The 22,074-nt window shown below is 41.8% G+C and overlaps 1 protein-coding gene across 1 annotated transcript in view; it reads right to left on the bottom strand.

Annotated features, from left to right (window-relative positions):
• Window positions 1-22,074, bottom strand: part of pleca (plectin a) — a 140,450-nt gene that overhangs the window by 46,858 nt on the left and 71,518 nt on the right. Inside the window, exons 3-4 of the mRNA XM_074687569.1 lie at window positions 6,024-6,085; window positions 78-167 (exon numbers count right to left, since the gene is read on the bottom strand). Of these exons, the coding sequence (XP_074543670.1) occupies window positions 78-167; window positions 6,024-6,085 (152 nt within the window). The remainder of the gene's footprint in view (window positions 1-77; window positions 168-6,023; window positions 6,086-22,074) is intronic.

Raw genomic sequence — 22,074 nt, 5'->3', positions numbered from 1 at the left:
CAGGTGAAAACACAACAGGGGGTTACAGCAGAAGCAGATGTGTTTGTATCCAAAGGTCAAAGGTCACCAAGGCTCACCAGTGTCTCTCCAGAGAGCACCTCCAGCAGGGAGATGAGGTTGTGTCCATCTCTGAGGTCCTCATACAGGTCAGTGACGTGTCTCTGGGCCTGGTGACGAGAGGAGAGGAAAGATTTTCAGATTTTAGATTAGATTTTTTAAATATTTCTATTTTCACACAAACAGCAACAGCACAAGGACGGACGACCACGACAAAAGGCCACTCCTTACATTTAGATTCTCTTTTCATCAAGTATCATTAGACACAATTTACTGATTTATAGAAAGAGAAGAATCATTTCGTCTCCCAATGATCTGAACCACAAATATGAGGGTTAGTGCTGTAACATGTCGAGTTGAAGGCGTAGATTGTTTAGTTGTCGAATGTTGAAATGATCACTCATTAATTTGCAAATAAATTTAACAGTTGGAGCGTCTACATCAGGGTCTGCAACCTTTACTCTCAAAAAGGCCATTTTGCCCCCTCTACCACCAAAGAAATATGATCTGGAGCCACAAAACATAACAGAGCTTGTAAAGTTTTCTAAGTTTGATTTTTTTGTTTATTTTTTACGTATTGAAACAAAAGGAAACCCCAAACAAAGTTCTGGTGTGTAGACCTACTTTGAAATAAATTCAACATTAAAACATGTAGGCCTATTTGAGTCCTTTCCATATTTGAGTAATAATAATAAAATCAAAACTAGCCTGCTTTAATATAAAATAAAAAAAAAATGTATTGTTTGCTAGGCAACTAGAAAATGTCTTTCAACTTTTTTACATTTTTTGTTGTTGGCTGATTTCTCACCACATAGATGCATATTTTAGTTGACAAATTAAAACTTTTTTAATTAGACAACAAAAAGGTATTACCTTGAACTAAAAATTACCGCAAAAAACAACATAAAAATATTAATAATAAAAAATAAATAATAATAATCATAAAAAAATTATTAAAAAATAATAAAAATAATCGTAAAAATAATAATGATAACAATTAAAATAAATATAAAAATAATACTGATAATACTAATAATAATAATAATATAAAAAAATATAAATAATAATAACAACAATGATAATAATAATAATAATAATAATAATAATAATAATAATAATAATAATAATAATAATAACAATAATAACAATAATAATAATAATAATAATACAAGTAAAAACAATTATAATAATAATAACAATAAAATAATAAGAATTAGATTAAGAAATCAATTATTTATCTTAATGATTTTCATTGTCAAGGCCAGAGGGAGCCACTACAATGAGGTTAAAGAGCCCCAGGTTGCAGACCCCTGACTTACATCTACCGGAAAAAAAAGCCCCCAAATCTCTCTGATTTAATCACATCTCTATGTAATCAAATAAAAACAACTGTTAGCTGCAGCCTTGGTCTGAAAAAGTGTGTGCATACGACAGGTCAAAGGTCAAAGTTGAATGATAGCTTTAGTCAGGAACTTCTTATCATCATTAGAATTTGGAGGATCTGATGGTTTTATTCCCATCATCCCTTTGAGTATAGAGATGTTGGGTTAGGGATGCACAGTTCAAGTCCTGGTGTTGGAAATTTATCTGATACAGACTCAAAAAGTTGGATTGGATAAGCAAGGCTCAGGTATCAGGACATAAAAAGTTGAATCAGTGCATCACCTAACACCTGCAATAAGGGCCTGTGTCCACTCTGTGCATTTTTTGTGCTAGCAGCATCTAAATTTTTTACAAACCAATGATGTTTGGAGTTTTCAGTCCTGAGGGCTCCAAGCATTAAAAGTTTTTCATCTGTTATTTCTCAAAGAGCTTTCAGTTGCAGATCGATTACTTCTTCATCAGGAACCAATCGAGATCGCAAAAAGACCTGAATTCTTGCATCAACTCTCCTTTTTGAGGGTATACACTGCAAAAAACTGGATTCTTATCAAGTTTTTTTTTGTCGTATTTTAAGTAAAAGTGTGTTGTTTTTCTTGATATGAGCCATATTCAACTTTTCAGTCCAGAAAAATGACTTGTTTCAAGATATTTAAAGACAAAAATGAGGTCTGAATTGCTTGTAACAAGTAGAAATAAAATCTACTTCGGGAACAAGAATAATGTCTTAATACAAGTGACTTTTCTCTTGTTTCATTTGCAATTTTTCTTAACTTGTTACAAGGAATCCAGACCTCATTTTTGTTTTTAAAAAACTAGAAACAAGACATTTTTCTAGACTGGGCAGGTAAATACGGCTCATATTAAGCCTAAGAGTTTAGGATTTCATTTTTTGCAGTGTAAATTTAAGGTCTGAGTTGCTGCTAACACCAGGACACGGTTTATTTCTGCTGTTTTTGAGTTTTCTTTGTACAATTTATAAAAATAGAAGCAAGTGCAAAGCAAGCCTGATACGTTAATTTTGAGCTGCCTTTATGGTCACTGTAGAGAAACGCACAGTTGTATTAAGCTAACGGCAGTCGGCACAAATGAGGACCATGGTGAAATTAAAGTTTTAGATGCTGCTAGTGCAAAAAAAACAACAAAAATCTGCAAACTACAGTTAAAGTTTGGTTTGTTGTAAAAAGCCTTAAATAAAAAGTTTAAATTCTGTTCTGTCCCAAGTTTCTAGGCTGATTTGAAGTAAGTTTCAGGACACGTCACTGCAGAAAAGATCTCACAACAGTTAGGAAGGAGTTTGAGAGTGAAACCAAAGAGCAGAAACAGGTCGAAGCTTGGATAACTTATGGAGGTTGAGAAGGGTCAAAAATGTTGACAGAGACATGCAGGCAGGAATGGATGTGTGTGTCCACTCAGCACGCTGCTCACAGACAGCACCTACCTCAGGCTTCCAGTGCTGGTGGGACAGGATGGGAGGACAGGATGAGGAAGGATGGGAAGAAGAAAGAGTTTAATGAGAGAGGATATAAAACTGCAGGGAATCGTGAGGGAGAGGAGGAACACAAGACAAACACGCAGACGCTGGTTTGATTTGACAGATGTTTGACAGAGACAGCATCAAACTCTATTCTGTCGACTCTCTTTGTGACTGAAATCTGTTTATGCTTTGTTCTGGAGTATGGAGTGATCCTTTAAAAACAAACTGAAAAAGTCTGTTTTCATTCATTGAAATCTGACCAGAGATGTGCTGCGAGCTACAGTAGATGGCACTTTTGAGACACTGAACCACGAGGAGCGAACCAACCCCGCCTTTCTTCTTCTTTGTTTGATCTCATGACTTTGTTGTGACCATGACTCCAACACGCCTCGAGGGCTCCCTGATCAACGACCCGCTTAAGTCTCTTGGACCCAAATCTGAAGGATTTCCCGACAAAGAAAGGTCGGCTGCACCAACTGTGTATGAGTCATCGGGTGTCACAGGACGCACATTGAGGGAACGGCGGACATTCTTCACGGTTTAGTACACTTCAGTTCTCATGTGAAAACAAGGAGTAATAATAATTACACTGCCAGGCCAAAAAAAAAGTCGCCACCTGGATTTAACTAATCAAATAGGCACAAGCCTCCTATTGGATAGTTACTGCATGGGCGATTATCTTTCAACTAGCAACAAGTAATTTAACCCCAACTGGTGCAATGAGTTGCTTCTCATTTCTTCAATAACCATGTAGAAAGACACATCCTGTGGTCGTGGAAAATATGTCAGTCTGTTTGAGAAGGGTCAAATCATTGGCATGCACCAAGCAGAGAAAACATCTAAGGAGACTGCAGAAACTACTAAAAGTGGGTTACGAACTGTCCAACGCATTATTAAAAACTGGGAGGATAGTGGGGACCCATTGTCATCCAGAAAGAAATGTGGCTGGAAAAAAAGCGGAAAAAAAACTTTGGTTTGCTATGTTTCATAAAGATTGGACTCTGGAGCAATGGAAGAAGGTCATGTGGTCTGATGAGTCCAGATTGACCCTGTTCCAGAGTGATGGGCCATCAGGGTAAGAAGAGAGGCAGATGAAGTGATCACCCATCATGCCTAGTGCCTACTGTCCAAGCCTGTGGGGGCAGTCTATGATCTGGGGTTGCTGCAGTTGGTCAGGTCTAGGTTCAACAACTGTCTGGGCTCAAAGAATGGGGTCAGCTGACTACCTGAATATACTGAGTGACCAGGTTAGTCCATCACTGAGTGACGCCATATTTGCCAGGTCGCTAGGCACCGCCCTGTTGGCTATGGCTGCCTTTTGCAGCAGCTCTCTCTTCTCAGTCTGTTTCTTGTAATTATTTTTGTCTCTTTTTCATCATCTTTGTATTTGGAGTGGATCTTTACTTTGCATGGCTCATTTGTTGGTCATGGACACTAAACTTTTTGTGGCTTCAGTGATATTTTTACTACTTTTCCTCCTGTGTTTGTCTGGAGATCCTACATGTAACCATGGCTGCATTGTTTACATGTGAAATCAGCCGTTAGCAGCCTGTAGCATGTCAATGCTAACTGGTGCAAGGCCGGATGTTTCCCTACAAGGTGAAGACGATGTGCTGGTTCTCAGGTGTGAGCTAAGAAGTGACGACATCGACCTGTCCTTCCATCCATCATAATTGGGAATGTAAGATCTATCTCCAATAAGATGGACGAGCTAGCTGTGCTAACCCAGAAAAAGAGGGAATACCAGAAGGCAGATTGGCATCATGCTAGTCACAGACATGGCTAACGGAGCTAACACCAGACACCAACGCCACATTGGAAGAGCTTCACCTGCTGTGAGCAGACAGGATCCAGGAGACAGAGACTGAACAGACTGCTGAAGAAGCTCAGTCCTGGACCCTGTGGAGGTGGAGACTGGCTGAACTGGACAATGATGGACAAGCTGTCAGCATCTATTTTCTTCTGGACCTTTTTGCACTTTCTATACACTTTCTTACTTTTGTTTTCTTGATTGCTGCTGTGACTTCAATTTCATTGTACTTGTTACAATGACAATAAAGTTCTATTCTATTCTTTTCTATTTTATTCTATATTCCAAGATGACAATGCCAGGATTCATCGGGCTCAGATTGTGAAAGATTGGTTCAGGGAGCATGAGACAAAGTCCAGACATTAACCCCATTGAGAATCTTTGGGATGTGCTGGAGAAGGCTTTGTGCAGCGGTCAGACTCTACTATAATTAATGAAAGATCTTGGTGAAAAAATAATGCAACACTGGATGGAAATAAATCTTGTGGCATTGCAGAAGCTTGGCGATTTTTTTTTTTTTGGCCGGGCAGTGTATTTTACTGTAAAGACAATCAAAGCTAAAACTGATTAAACTGACTTTCTCTTGCTGGTGATTGTTTATATGTCTGCAGCTCTTCATCCCACACCTGACAGTGAAGATGGCTCCCCTCAAAGGGGTTAAAGGTCAGATCACTTCACCTGTATCAGCTCACAGCGTCAACACCACAGACACATTATCACCGCAGCGCTCAGTGTCAGATATTAGTCCTGGTCCCGCAGCTTCCTGTTCCCCTGCAGAGCCCTGAGGAGCCGCCCTGACAGTCTGCAGCACAGATGTGAAACCTGAGCGGGCCCCGGCACACGTTAACACCGCTTGAGCTAAAGTGAGACCAGGTGTGTGTGTGTGTGTGTGTGTGTGTGTGTGTGTGTGTGTGTGTGTGTGTGTGACTCACCCCTTCCTCGCTCAGGCATTCAGTTAACGCAAATGGCATGTTTGGATTTTATGGTGCGGAGGGATGTTTTCTATTTGGACATTTTAAAGGGAGGTGTCGTGAACCCAAATCTGATTTTACTTTGAAATATAAATTCTGTTAGTGTTTCCTGCTAACTACATCCAGACTCTGTTACATCAGAGGCTCTGTGATCTCCTCAGGACACATTTTTATGTGACTTAACATATTGTAACAGGAAGGAAATAAAAGTAGGTGCAGGAATTAGACTTCAGGAGAGGATCTTTAGGTTGTTTGAGGACAGCTGCAGTCTGTCTCAAGTTTCATTATTACAAACAGTTTCATGAGTGTTGTTTCAGAGGTATCTTACCTTCACCAGGTGCTTGTTGACCCATTTTGTAAAGGTCTTTTTCTGGACTCGGTCCCGTTCATCTGTGAAAAGACAGAAAAAAAAGCCCAGTTTAGTTCAGTGTTTGATCAAATATCTCTACATTAATCATAAGTAACACTCTGGTTCAGCCGTGTCACATGTGGCTTCCAGGGCAGCTGCAGACATTCAAGCTGAAGTGTCGTCTTTGCTCCTTTAAAGTTGTGTTTTCTGGCTTGTTTGCTCGTATTAGATCAGACAGCTGGAGAGAGACAGGAAATGTTCGGAGTAGAAAGAGGGAGATGACTGGCAGTAGAGGGTCATGACCGGGAGTCAACCCCTCTTTTAAAGATGAGGGCCTCTGTACATGGGGCGCACACTTCACCTACAATGCCAACCAATAGAGGTGTCCCAGTCCGATATTGATATCAGATATCGGTTCGATATCAGCAAAAAAACAAGTATCGGTATTGTATCGGAATGTATCTAAAATCTCCGATATAAGCAGTTTCTGTTACCCATTGGTTAATAATAAATGGGTCAGTTTTTCCTCATACCTACTGTTGCTAATTACTGTTCTCTGTTTGAATAATATCACTTAATCAAGCCTTTTCTAACATGACAGACACACTACAAAGTAAGTAATAAAAGTATGCATGTTTAATGCTGATATCGTATCGGATTAATATCGGTATCGGCCAATACTCAATGCTGCAGTATCGGTATCGTATCGGAAGTGAAAATGTAATATCGGGACATCCCTACCAACCAACACCCAAGGGTGTCATCTTTCAAGAACCCATGAGGTAATTTTGAAGAGATGCGTTTCGTCAAGACAAAGGCTGTACAGAATTGCCGTAAAATCCAGAATATACACTATATACTGTCTTGATAGTTTATATCAGTGGTTTTCAAAGGGGGGGGGCACCAGGGAGCACAAGGGGGGCTCAGAAAATTGGAGGGAAAGTGAAAATAGAATCTTATTATTTTTATTTTTATTATTCATTATTATTCATATACAGTTTTTTAATACATAACCATTTTCTCCAAACATTTAACATGTTAAGTGTCATAATCATCGGGTTCACATGTTTCCGATTGTACCTAACTGCACCTCCTGTGACAGCTACAACTTTGTCATCATGATGTCATGATCTGTGTCGACCTGGCGGTTTGCATCTGTTACTAAGCTATCCAAAAAACTGAACTTAATTTTGGGGCTCTTTCCTTGTTTAACTGGCTACATGTCAGAAAGGAGTATCCCAGCTTGGCTGACAGAGCCCTTCTCCCTTTTACAACAACCTACTTGTGTGAGTCTGGCTTTTGTTTCTTAATAGTTTCCTAATAAGTAATATAAATGCAATAACTATTGAACAGTGAATAAAAGTAAGAAAAAAATTCTTAAAGTTGACACTTCTTCACATATTCTGAAGTCTGTTGTTTTCCAAAGGGGGTCCCTTGCCAGAAGCAGATGCTGTTTGGGGAGCCCTGGTTGTTATTATCTTATGAATGGGACACAGTTTGTTTCTGAGGACTTTTAAGAGTGAAAATGGTTAAAACTGTGTTTCTTTATGAAGGCTTTAGTTGTGTTCAGCTATGTGCAGTTTCAATGCAGATGTGTAGCTCTTTCAGGAAGCTACCTTCCACTTTTGCCACCCTGCTAGCTACTCTAACAGATGATGACAGCGCTGGCATATGTGAGGCACAGACGAGGGATGCACAATCCGACTTTTTAAATCATAATACCAATACCGATACCTGGGCATCAGTATCAGCTGGTACAAATCTGATATGAGGATAAGACTGAGAATTATGTTTTGGCAAGTTCAGACTTTTCTAACTTTCTAACAGGAATTTTATATAAAAAATTAAAGTGACTGTATTATTTTATAGGATTATATGCTCCCAGCCCAGCATGGCTCTAAATCACTAGCCAGACTCTTCTCAAATGGTGGAATGAATTACCTAACTCTATACGATCGACAGAGTCCCTTTCTACTTTAAGAGATGTCTGAAGACTCATCTGTTCAGGGAACACTTGTGCACTTAATCTGACCCTTCTCCTCTTTGTCTTTAGTGCAAAACATTAAAGAATATATAAACAGAATAACTGAACACTAAAATGTGTGTCAACTAGAAAAAATATAACTATAAACTAAGTAACTATAAACCTCAGCAGTGGATAAGTGAGTGAGTTACCATCAGAGTTGTTGGAGAAACAAGTGTTAAATACCCCAAAATGCATCAAGCTGGAGGCGTAGTTCACACTTGGTTGTTGGAAACAAAGAAGTTGTCACATTGTTGCGTTATTTTACCAACCACAGCCATAAAAGGATCTGTTCTTCTCCTAGAAATCAACAGATACTGGAGCAAAAATCTTCCCTTTTCTTTATTTTTGTCCTAAAACCCTCTAAGTTCTCTTTGTGATCCCTCAGAGGGACGCATAATTTGGGAACTGCTGCTTTAAAAGACGGTTGGCATAAAACAAACATTGTGATGATACAGAACATCCAAAACCACAGTCATGCCCTCAACTGATGAGACCCAACATGGAAATATCTCTGAGAAATAAACATTTTACATGTTTTTCTCAGGGTTACAGAAAATCCTTTGTGCTCTGGACACGTGACCCTGACAGAAAAGCTTTAGGTGACACTGATGTAGCTCATGGTGGGTAAAACCTGTCTGTGAAAACACGGGAACAAAGGCTGCCGTGCTTGTCAGGGGGAACATGAGCACTGACATCTCTGTGATTAGCACCTTCACAGGAACATGTTCCACCTTGTTGGTTTGATTTCTGTGTCTGATTATTCCAAACAAGGCTGTTACATCACAAACCAGCAGGTACTGTCAATGTTTTCATAAAGTGTTATCAAGCATCTCCAGAGAAACCACCACAGAGAGTCGACTTTCACTCTTAACAAAATGAGGAAATTGACTGCAATGCTTCTGATTCACCACAGTGTGACTTCCTGTTGCAGAAAACATTTAGATTTTCAGACAGAAGTAACTCAGCAACAGGAGCTTGATCGCTTTATCTGATCAGGAACTGACATCAAAGCGCCGTAAAGCAGAAGCGATGTCACGAAAAAGGGAACAGAGAAACCACAGAGGACGACATCTCGTGGTGCCAACGCCTATTTCAGGGTGGCATTATGCGATGAGTCACGAACACATGGTGACTGTAAGAAACTGAGAAGTGAGATGAACAAACCTCAAAAGCAGAGACATTTTCATTCATTCAAATTAGTTCAGAGGAAAATGAAACTCCTGTTTCCAAAAGTGAGGGTTTTAAAGACAAAGTCAGACGGATGCAAATCTGCACTTTACATTCCAAACACACACCCTGGAGTGTGTCACAGGAAAGCAACTGTCTCTGATCCCTCTGACAAATGATGAGTTTGCTCGGCTGATTTTTTGTAGCCCAGAGCTGCAGTCAGACGGCTGGATGTTAACTTTCATCCTCAGAGTCGAGGATTCTTTAAGATGAGGTGAGAGATATCAGGTCTCCTCAAAGAATGCCATTGTTGGTGCGGCTGCGCGGTCGTCTCGAGCTTTCAGCACTCCATCACATCCCTGAGTTTTACACAAGAGGAGGCATGTTTTTCTGACACAAATCTCAAAGAAATCCCTGTAATTTCACTCTTTTACAGTAGGCTGTGCTGCCACTGTAGTATATCATTTTGTTTTTAGCGTAAGAGGAAAAACATGCACGTCTTACAGCTTCAAATAAAGCATCAACAACCACAAAAAGGACAGAAACAAAAAGTACAAATTGCAACATCTTTTTTCCAAGCTGCAAAAAAAGCAGATCAGATTTTAGAAGGAAAACTTTTCTGCATTTTTCTGTCAATACATGAGAAATGGGTGTCAGCACAATCGACCAATAAAAAGAGCAAAAACCATGACATCTAAGGGGGCGTGGCCTGTTTGATTAAAAAGAGGCAGAAGACCACCACAGACACAAACCGCCAAAGACCATGCCTTCAAAATAAAGCACAGCAAACAACAACAACTCAACTCAACTCTAGAGTGATATTCAACTCCAGGTAGAATACAGAATAAATTTTAGACTAAAATGAGCTCTACCTTTCCTGTGGTCCATGGCCCTCAGCATCCCCTGGTAGTACGAGTCCTCAATGAAGACCCCGTCACTCCCCATACTGTCAGAAGAGTAGTTTCTAAATCTCTGCTCCATCTCCACGCTCCACTCCACTCACAAACCAAACAAGAGCTCCTGCAGGTTCAGATCTTGTCTATCTTTGCAAAGACTACACTTCTTCCTCTCCTTATCGCTGCAGCTCTGCTCCACACGCTGAGATCTTGTTCAGTGGGAGTGTTCAAACCTCTGATTCAGTTCCTTGAACACAACTCTTTACTCCCCTTTCTCCCCCTCAGATTCTCTGCTCCTGCTTTTTTTTTTTTTTCTTTTCACCAGCTCTTGCAAAATGCCTGCCTGCAGGCGACAAAGTCGGAGCTGTCAGTCAGCGCAGGGTGAGGGGAGATTCTCCTGCAGGGCCTCGCCCGGATATCTACACCCAGACCCCACCCACCCTCAGGGAGGAGAACCACACCTCAGCAAAGACCCTCGCTCAGCAGCATCCCACCACAAGAGAGCCCTGAGTCGATTACAACCACATGCAAACAACAGACCACAGAGAGTCGACTGTCAGTGCTGCTTACCGGATTTAAAGCTTTAAGCTGTTTGTTCAGGTCTTAACCAACTTGCTACTCTCTGCATGAAACTTCACTTCTTTTTTTATCAAGAAACTACATTAAAATTCTTGATTGATGGGTTAAAATGATTAAAAGTAACCAAAAATAACCCTCAAACACACCTCCCAAATCAATTTCTAAATTTTGTCAGGAAATTATGTTGAGATAAAGAAAAAAAAAGTATTTTGCAGGAGAGATCACGCCAAGCAAGCTGCACTAACCCTCTAAACAAACCCACAACAACCAGAGAGATTCCAACATGGAAGACAAGGGGCTGTTCAATCAGAAACCCCTCACAGAGTAACTGTTATTTCTGTCTCTGGGAAAAAACATGCTTTCATTTTTCCTTCTTCAATCAGCAGCTCTTCATGCATGGCAGCATCTGTTTCAGTGTCTACCAGATTTCCATGCAGACACGCCTCGTTCAGTTCAGCGAGCTGCTGATTTAGTGGTCACCTGTTCAGGCACTGAAGAAGGTGAGCTTCTGGAATTTCTGAGTGACGTTACGTCACATTAAAGGCTTGTGGAGATCAGGGACGCCCCAAGGCGACTCTTTGAACAGAAGTTTCAATTTAGACGAGTCCAGAGGTGAGAAAATACTCAGTCAGAATGGAGGACGGCCAAACACAGGAATTCAGAGTAAATAATGTCAAATTGTTAGCAGAGCTAGCACCCTCAGCATTTGGTCCTGAGCTTTTTACATATTGCAGATCGAGTAGTTGATGCCCTCTAGGGTCTCGATACGATATGCATCACAATACTTGGGTCACGATAAGATACTATCAGGATGTATCACAATATTGTGATAAGTCGCGATACATTACACAGTTACTTAAAATAAAAGAATGGGATGATATTAATATACATCAAGATATTATTCAAAATTAAAAGGAACAAGGAAAACAAAGATGTCTATGGTGTACTGACTTGCTCAGTACAACAAAAACCCAATTTATCAAGTTTAGAAATTAAATATTTTAAATATTCTTTTCGATGTTATACAATCTATTGGCAACGAACTGCAGTGGAAGTGCGGAAGTTGTATTTTACTTCCAACTTGGCCAAAATGGGAATTTTTATGAATGAAATTTTTACAAAAATATTGATATTGTAAGGAGGTCAAAGAATCACTATATACTGCTATATCAATATTTTTTTTTATATGTCCAGTGCCTTCACAAGAGTGCCTTGTTTACATCAAGGTAGTAGAGCGTTATAGCTTTACAGCAGTAAAGCTATAGAAGCTACAGCCCCTACTAGTGACAAATCTCTGTACTGCAAATAAGACACAAGATCAGCATGGTCTAGTAGTTCTTGTTTGCGTAACCGAGGGTAACGCAATTGATTTTTCAGTCACCCCTAGTGGTGAGCACGTGAAGGTGCATAAAAGCTGTGAATACAAATTACAGTTACTCAATTCAATAATACGTTTTTTTTTTCTTCTTCTTACTGGATTAAAACATTAAAACATTAAAATTCTGTTGATTGGAAGTGAACATGAAGTTGGTTCTCTTTTCCTGAATGGTCTTCAACATATCATGATTCATTTATTTATTTTGACAATTTCGAAATCAGGGTTGTTTATCAAAAAAATTTTTTTTTTTTTTTCAAATTTAAATTCTTCATTTCAGTTTTTGTTAATAAACTGGATTGGAAAAAAGTTAACACTTTCCTCCAGCAGAGGGCGCTTTCTTTCTGACTCATGTGATGTACATTTTATGGGAAAATATGGCTCCTGATAAAGTCTGTAGACGTTATCATCATCATTTAATTTAAGTCACTCATATGAACAAAGTGTAAGGAGTGTGTAAGGAGACAGTCATCTGCTAAAGGTTGAACCCTTCATGAGCAACAGAACCAGAGTGTCTCAAGCGAGGTAGAGAAGTCAGGGTGTACTGAGCCTCCTAACCTCAGCTGAACTCCCCGTCTACGATCTAACAGCCCCCGTGTGGTCTTGGGCTTGACGTGTCAAACTCAATGAAGGGCCTGTTCTTGCTCACAGACCCGACCACGCCACGAGACAAGTGGAAACAGCCTCATGTGCCACTTTCCGACATGCTACAATCACAAGAAAACCTCCAGCGTCAACGCTCTTCCTCCATCAGGACACAATTACAGAGAAGCTGGCACCGAGGGCTTTGTTTCCGAACTCTCGAGGTGCAGGACGTTCGTTTTCTTGGGGGTGGATGTTTACAGCAGGAGGAATAATGGAGGCATTTGAAAACTGTAATGAGAAAAACCTGTGAGACTCTAGATCTCATTTGAAGCAGTTGGTTCGGACAGTTCCTCTTAGATGAACTTCCAGTTTGAATAAAAAGCTTCTGTTGCACCAGAAACCCAAACCGACGGGGAAAAAAGTCTGAAAGACTCTTAATAGATTTACCACACTGCTGGAGAAAATTACCCCCGACACAAAGCTTCCATTGTGCCTGGATTGTCTGCACAGTGTGTGTCTATGTGTGTCAGCAGTACAAGAAAAACTAGATCATTACATCTGCATCTTTTTCATGCAACATGCTGCTTAGTCATCCCTTTGCTTTGCTTCTTTGTGCAAGTTAAGCATTCAGGTGCTCTGAAGTCGCACATCTACACGACTACATTCATGTCACATCGCACTAGAATACCTGCAACACCTTTCACCTTTAAGAGCATCAATTTTCCATGCAGACACTGACATTCAGCATTTAGGAGGGGAGATATTTCGGATGCCTGCAGAGGGAGGCGGCTTGTCGGAGCTTGAGATGTGGAAAGTGGGGGTGTTGCTTCACCTTTACGAGACTTTAAGTTCATTCTATAGGCTGCTGATGTGTGGGAAACTTGGGATGTAGAGTTTGATTTGCAAACTCAGAAATCTTAATCTGCAGAATCAGCAACGAAAAAAGAGACTGACACACTGCAACTGGGGTAAGTTTTGCATCCTTAACTTCAGCTTTACGCTTGTTTTTTTTTGTTGTGCAGATCCAAAAGCATAAGATGCAAAAAAATTATCATGCATGTGTGATTTGAAAAAAATCAAGTTGGATTTTAAGTTAAAGAAGTGGCACAACACGTCTCATTGAGGCATGTTTTTCACAGCATGCAGCGACGTGCAGCACTACAGTGTACATATTTCTTCTTTGTCTGATAACACGCAGTGATAAGCCGCAGCATTGAGCTGCTGATAGGAGCTATTTTACGATGACATTTCTGCCGTGAGGAGCATGCAAAGTCGGTGCATTCCTGCAGAAGGCGCGCCCGCCCTCCTCGCAGACAGGGGGAGCCGCCTCTCTGCGATAACACAACCCTGAACCTGATAAAAGAAAAACACCCTGTCTGCCTGCTCGTGTGTGCAAGTGACAGCATGCAGTGTCAGCCCCTCTGAGGACAGGAATGTGAACAAACACACACACACACACACACACACACATTGTGGATCATCTGGCTCGCAGGTCCTGATGGGGTTTGTGATGGAGGGATGAAAGTTGGAGGAGTAAGGGAGGAAGCACTGCCAAAGGTGGGGAATGAAAGCTGCAGGGCATTATGGGACTGGCAGCGAAGGAGGAATGAAACAAAGAAGACGTGCTTACGCTGTCTGTCAGAGTGTCTGTGAGGAATTTCTTCCTCAAAACAAACTCAGGTGCTGATGGAAGGTGGGAAAGAAAAGCTCAGGTTGATGCACTGACAGATTAACTTTATGAACTCAAAAGGTTAAGGCTGCCCATAATTAGAAAGATCGACGCCCACTCAGAAGATGATTTTCTTGGAGTATGTGTTTAAAAACACTTGTAATTAGGCACACGTGGTGCTTAAATCTGCAGGTTGTAAAAGTATGAAGATTGTAGATTTATGGCAATCAGATGTGACAGGCAGAGGAGAGGAAGCTCATCACTGTTTGTCTCCCCCTTGTGTTGGGAAAGCAGCACTGCAAAAGCTCAACTTTAATCCACTTTAATGTCTAACCAGCAGCAGGGAAAGACTTCTCTGCTCTTTAATCTGACTTCAGGCTACTGTTCGGAAAGTCCAAGGCCGCTGGAGAAGCCCGAGTGTTGACTTACACTCACACGATGTCACTCTTACAGAGCGGGGAGAGTGATTTGTGAGAGCGGCTGCCATGGCAACGCAACACAAACACAAACAGGAGCAGAGAGTCCGACTGAGTTCTGCTGGCGGAGGAGCAGGTTCGGCCTCAAACATCTGGAAGCCGTTCCTGAAGGAGGGAAAAAAGTTCTCACAGAGCCTCGACCTCAACGCCAGCAGAAACGAGATATTTAGAAGATGGATCGCAGATTAATTACATATGATCTTCGTGAGTCATGGAGAGACATTAATCAGGTGGTAAACAAACAAGAAGGAAACTTTCCACTCGCTCGGTTACTCAGCTCAGCATCTAAACTGAATGTTTACTCAGGAATCAACGGTTACTAAAGTCAAATGTCGACACAATGATCATGAGAAAAGCAGTTTTAACAAACAGGGAGCATTTTTCCAACCTTGAATGTCATGTTTAAGTCGATTTTTCTACAGTTTCGTTTCCAGATAAATGTACCAACTATTCTGCAAATGTGTTTCATCACATATTTGCAATACAATTATGGAAACTTCAGATCAGACACAGCCTCACACCCCCTTAGAGGTCCCTTGAGTCCTCTTTTATTGGGGCCCTGGGTGACATGAGTCATCAAGCACTTCCTTTTTTAAAAGAAAATCTGCTTAATAAGAGTTGGCAACATAAAACTGAGAAACATAACAGAGAATAAATAGCTGTAACAAGGGTTTTCGGGGGTTTTATCCTGTTATTTTAGTCATATTTAAGTCCTGAAAGAGGTTACTGGAGGATACAGAGGCTGACATATTCATACTGCTTGTTTTGGCACACCCAGAGATTAAAACCAAAAGACTTTATTGTGTCATAACAAAGCGACAAGTTGCAGAATGAGCTGGATGCTGATTCATTTTGGCATGTTTGGTGTATCAATAAAAAATAAATTGATAATAAATGAGTTGTAAATCTTAAAGATAAAAAAAAAATCTGGTGTTAGAGATTAAATTCGAGCTAAACTTTTTTACAACTTGTACAAAAGTTGAAAGTGCAAAAGAAATGCAAGATGAAAACGCAAAGCTACGGTCAGGAATCTCCTGGACGCCCCCTCTTTTGACCCTCCGGGCTTGCTGTATTGTGGGTGTAGGCATCCACACTGTTAACATCATCACCATCAGCACCCCAGCGGCCCCTCCCAGCCCAGCCCTCCTCCAGTTACAGCCCCACGCAGACACACAGAGAGATGGAAGCGGCGGCGGAGCGCGCGGACCTACCTGCGCAGCACATGCGGTTGTACAGATGCGGACCCACTTCCTCGCAGCTCATTTCGTGAATGTAGTTCGTGTGTCGGTACATCATCCCCATCCCGCCGTGCCATATCTCCGCCATCCTGCCGAGCGTCTGTGCGGCGCGTTAACGCACAGCGCGAGTGGAGTTTCTGGAAAACGCCCCCTGGTTTACTCGCGGGTTTCTAGTGTGTGTGGTACCAGCCCTGAAAACTTTTCTCTGCTCGAGCCACATGGAGAGAAAAAAACACACAGGGTCTCAGATTGCAGAGTCTTTGTCACAAGCCCGGCCCACTTTTGTTTTCTGTCGTTAGATGAAGCGGACAGCTTCCCTCGGCTTCATTCCACTCTGATGTCGCTTTCGTGTGTAGCGCGTAATTCGTGCCATCGAAGCGCGCAGGGAGGGACAGCCCCGAAATACACGAACCGGAGGGAGGACGGCATACAGCGCCGAGGAGGACTGCACACTTGATCCTTATTTTAGCATGTGTGATGTCTGGGCCTCTCCCAAGCTTATATAACCCTCAGGGCAGTTTGATGCAGAGCAAACGCAGAGATCACAACTTCTAGATGTGATTGTTTCTGTCTCGATCCTCCATTGTCTGCGTGGGTTCACTGAGAGGAGTGCATGAGCTCTGTTTACACGCAGGTCATAAATCCTCACTTTCCCTCCACATCCACACCAGCTGTGGGTCATAAACTGCTCCCACAGAGGAGGCTTGTTTTCTCTCTTTCTCTGCGCAACATTGAGAAATGCCTCACATTCACAGGCAGGTAGAGGCTGCGACTGTGACAGTCAGAGCGTTTACGTGACAGCAATAAAGCTGTCAAAGCTGAGGAGTGGTTTCCAAATAAATTATGACCTTATCAACAACAACACTCCATACCTAACTTAACCTGTAGAGCCTAATAGCAGCTTATCACAGAGGATCTTAAAAGCACCTTTGAGGGGTTTTCCACTGGTTTTACAACAGACTCAAATTAGCAAAGATGCCTCATTGTGCTCTTTAAAAAGGAAAAACCAGATCCTTCGCAAAAAGTTTGAATTCCAAGAAAGTCTATGAGGGGGTAGGTGTTAGACGAGGTTATTCACAGCACAGTAAAAAAAAATCTTTTTACTACAGCCACATGTAAGCGTTCATATAAGTTCTATTTTTAAAAAAACATAACTTGCAAATGTACCAGCAGCAAAGACATGAGTTATCTCTTCGTCCACAGGAGGCGCCATAATCAGCCCAACCTAAAAGTTTTCTCACAGGAGCTTTAACCAAATACTTTAAATGTTTTCAGTTAGGTTCAGATAAAGTTACTTATTGTTTCCTAGTGTTTAGTTATTGCATATTTAATCGAGTTGGATCCTGGTATTTTAGATTCGTAACTGTTTTGTGCGCTTGCTCCTGAGTTGAAGTATTAGATATTTATATTTTGTTTGTACTGAATACTGTGGAGTCTGGCATTGATTTACATCCTTTAAATTTCTCTATGCAGCCAAACATTTTATGATATACACAAAAATTGGTCATTCTCTTTATTTCTATTAAAAATAAGCTCAACAAAGTATTAACTCATATTTAGGCCCTTTGCACACCAGACGCGTCTTTTTCCAGCAAATATTTCACGTTGTTTATTATTTTGTTGCTTTTATTTTTTCAGTCTGAGGTTGATTTTTCCAAAGTTTACTTGATAAGAGTACACATCCGACCAATCAAAATGCTCGTTGTTGACACGTCACATACCAAAACATTCAACACTGATTGTGTTCATGTCACAGCACCTGGATCTTTACGACAAAAGACTTAAAAACAACACAGATGATTACAAAGACATGGTTTGGAGGACAATAGCTGCGGAGATTGAAGATGACATCTCCAAATTTTTTGTTGTTTATTTGCGTCGCCTTTGCTGTGCAATAGCTTTTAGAGTGACTGTAAGGAGGTTTTAGCTTACTATGATGTGTTTTTATGAGTGACAAAAGCAAACTAGAAGATCAGGAAAAAAATATAATGGCAACTTTAAAGTTGTGTTTTATCCCTAAAACTTTTAGGATGGGGGAGGGAGTCAGAAAAAGAAATTTGGGCCAAAACTTCTTTACTCTAAAATCCAAAGCACTCTTATTCTTAAGATCTCGAATAATGGCTTTCTTTAATAAAAAGTTTTGGAAGAATAAAAGTTTCCCTTGTATCCACAGGGGGCACACTCAGACAAGGAGTTATTATTAATTCCTGTTTTTTTTTTTAATGTGACCAAATCTCAAACAGAATATTTTAAAAAGTTATTTTAAAATAAACATTACATTTTCATGATTCAAATCTTAAAGCTCCTGTGAAAACTTTTTTTTTTTTGGCAGCAGTGGATTCAGGGATTTCAGCTGACTCCATGGAGATAACAAATCTTGATTCTGATAACTTTGTTTGCCTCTAGGTCACAAAGAGACATCAGTGTTCACTTCAGTTCACTGGCTGAAAACTCCTCAAAGGAGCTTTAAGAAAACAGGTTTGCATTTCAGGGAGGAAGTATGTGGAATTTCACGAGTTTCTGGTTCCCGGCAAAGCAAATAAAAAACACTGGCTTTGATATTTAAAAGATAACTTCCTTTAGTGTTTAGAAGATTAATTTACAAAACTACTTTCTAAATTTATTTCAACTTTTTGATTTTTTATTTGAATCATTAAATGTTAGAAACTTTGAGTGATGGGTTTCCAAATGTTTGCGAAGATCTTGTGCTTAAAGAAGTGATCCTCATGGAGACCCTGAGACGTAAACACAGAGCGGAGCGGCGTCCTCCTCGTGGGTACACAGTGTTCTGCCTGACACAGCACAAGGCTGGAGGAACTGGCATGATGAACCAATGAAGCGTTTCTTGTTACATGTCTTATTGTGAAGGGCATGTAGGGACACGGTGGGCGTACATTGTTTTCCACACTTGGCTTCAATTACAGCTTGTGTTTTTTCACTTTTCAGTTAAAGCAGAGTGGGCCCTCCCCTCCTCCCCTTCAGTCTGTCATTACTGCCACAGAGAGAGCAGACAGGAAGGTGAGTCACAGCTGCGTGCCACAAGCCAAAACCCCAAACCCCGTCCTGCAGAAAGCTGCATGTGGTGCTGCGTACAGCTGCCAGTCTGGTGGGTCCTTCACACAGGGGCAGATCTGGGTGTGGCTTCCTGAATGGATTTGGTAGAGTCATTGTGAAGGCCGGAGTTTTCAAGGGGATGAAGTTTTGTAATCTTTTCAGTTTTCTAAACCTCATACAAAATAATCAGCGGAAATCTCACGGATGAAAATCAGCGAAAGACAACAGGACGGGATAAAAGTTGTTGAAGGAGAGGCCTGAAGCTTGTGTCAACGGTTTGTGAATCATAGAAACATACAATCCCTCAGTGCTAATGAGTCCCTAATTATGAAAACATAAACACAGCAGGCCTAGGCCTTTAAGGTCCGAGGATCAGCGTGAGGCCTCGTGAAGGAAAACCAGCCTCCGCCTCCTCCTCAGTTTGTTGTGACTGTATCCAGGACACACAGCCGTGTCGCGAGTGTCGAGTTTACAACCATTCGCCGGCCGCCATGTGTGGCTCATGCTGGGCTTTTTTTAAACCTGGCGCTCGCTTAAAATCCCTTTTACCTACTTCCACCTTTCCCAGTGTGTCAAAGGCACCTTGGTGCTCACGCAAACGCTTCTTCCACCTCACACAAGTGGACGAACGTGCGCCCTTACATGTAGCATGTGACGGCGTTCCTGTTTGACAAGAGCAGGTCTTGTAATGTAAACAATGAGGAGACTTCCACCCGGCCAGAAATCAATGCAAACACCTCCCTCCTGTGTTATAAATACATCATCGAAGCACAGACGCACAGGGTAGAGGGAATTTGACCGTCGATGATGTACAGGGTGTAGACTGGTTGTCTGCACTGCGGCAAGTTCAGAGCTGAAAGCAGACCTAATCCCATGCAAATGGGCTGGATGTTGACTGAAGGTTGAGATAGTGTGTGGCCTAGTTTTGCAATGCAATGTTTGCCCCTAATTTACCAGTCAAACCACACAGGCGGACGAGCTTTGTTTGATCACCTGAGGAGAGTTTGTAAAGTGCGAGTCCTGGTTTTCATCTCTTTTCACTGAATCTCGCTCTTAAAGACCATGAAAGTTACTCATCCTGACACAACAGCAGCTCACATGCAGGTCGATGTTGTGAAAGCTTTTTATCTACTCAAGGTGTGTCTTCCTGCTTTTAAAAAGGGAATGTGCTGTTTATGATGTGACCTAGACCTGTGGGAGCGATAAGGGAAAAGTACAGGATCTGGCTTCAGTTGAGCAAAACAATGAAGCATTTCAAGGTGGTTTTCTTCCCGTAACAAACAGAGAACAGCTTGCTTCATTTAAAGCAGATGATCATTTCCAGTTTTGATTATCTTCAGCATCAAGGTTTTTGCAACAGAATCCAAATACCACGCTTTGGCGGAGGAAGTGTCCTCTCCAAAGGGAAATTTTCAATTCATGCCTTCCAGCCTAACTGGTTCCTTTCTCTGAGGCAGAAAAGAGAAATGATTGTCCTCCTTATTCACCTCCACTGTCAGTCAGACATCCTTTAATTCGCCTCAGGGTGTGCCGCCTGCAGAGGTGTGTTTGACAGCCGCCATTGTGACGGGCTGTGTCAACAGAAAACTGAGCCTGACAGAGGTGTGTCTGGTGACATTAGGATACACATGTCTACAGCTCACCTTCTGAGCTGTAATAAGTAGTTATTTCATCCTTAGTGGCTGCACATATGTCTGGTATGTGAAGAGGAAATGATTAACTTTACACATAGAAGGAATTCCAGGGATAAACTGGTTGAACAAGCCTTAAAACAGGACAGGAGTAACCACAAAAGAAGTCAGTGTAACAAAGGAGGCAGGATGCAACAAGATAAGACTTGGATGAAATGATGGAGCAACTTTTTAAAGATTCGCCACGAGAGGAAGAGCAGAGCTGGTGCTGAGGTCTGCACAACAAAGCTCTGACGAAGCCGAAAACCCTCTACTCCACCAGAATACCCCACCTCCTACGTCATCACATTACAGCCGGCACTCACAGGGTTAACTGCAACATCTCCATACCACAGGAAACCGAGACGTGAGGGAAAAAAAGGGGGGGGAGCAGAAAGAGGAGTGTGCACCACCAACACACACAGGGACGAAGGCGAGGAGAGACGACGGACGAGGACAGCCGGCGAGAAACTAATCTGAAAGGGAAACTTTTCCTCTTAAGGCAACGAAGTCTGCAGCTTCTTCTAGAGAAAGGCTTCAAGCGACAAGTTTTTCAGCTTTTCTTACCTTGCTTCTTCTGAACTCTCCACTTCCAAACAGCGATTAAGGTAACGATGTGGCCCACAACCACCAGGGTTGGGAACACATTTCCAGGGGGGGTTGCCGGCATCGGGCCTGGTACAAAGTGGAGAGTCCCCGGCTCAGAAGACAGGTGGGAGAGCTGAGAGGAGGAGGAGGAGGGGGGGTGAAAGGTGAGGGGGAGTGGACGGGAGGGGGGTTATGCGCCTAGGGGTGTGGTGCCATCCAGGACTTTAAAACAAGCAGTGCGGCCAAGTTCTCCGTGACTTTTTACGACAGAAAGAGGAGCAGTGAGTCTCCCTCCCGCCCTCTCCTCTCAGCGCTGTGACTCAGTCCTTCTGCTAGCGCTCGCAGACCTGCCTCCCTCCTCCTCCCTCCCTCTTTCCACCCTGTGCTTCACTCTAACAATTACACTCTTTCTTTTCTACTTTTCTTTGTGATTTACAGTCGCACCTTTTCCAAAATTAGCTCTAAATCTCTGAGCACAAACAACTTAGCAGCAAGCTGAGGGGAAAAACTTTTTCTCCTCTTCATCAACTCCGGTGACTTTGCTGGTTTTTGCAGGAGCCGTCTGACTGCCTTCCTCGCCCTCTGCAGCCTGTCTGCAGGAGTTAATAATACATGAGGCTGTTCACTGTGACACACACACACACACACACACACACACACACACACTCAGGTCAGACAAGATAAGAAGTTACACGAGTGCGCCCCAC

This window comes from Halichoeres trimaculatus, unplaced genomic scaffold (genome assembly GCF_033239565.1).
Source record: "Halichoeres trimaculatus isolate MK-OKI-2021-1 unplaced genomic scaffold, fHalTri1.1 fHalTri1_scaffold_14, whole genome shotgun sequence".
Classification (NCBI taxonomy): Eukaryota; Metazoa; Chordata; class Actinopteri; order Labriformes; family Labridae; genus Halichoeres; species Halichoeres trimaculatus.
This window is presented reverse-complemented; position numbering and strand designations above follow the sequence as displayed.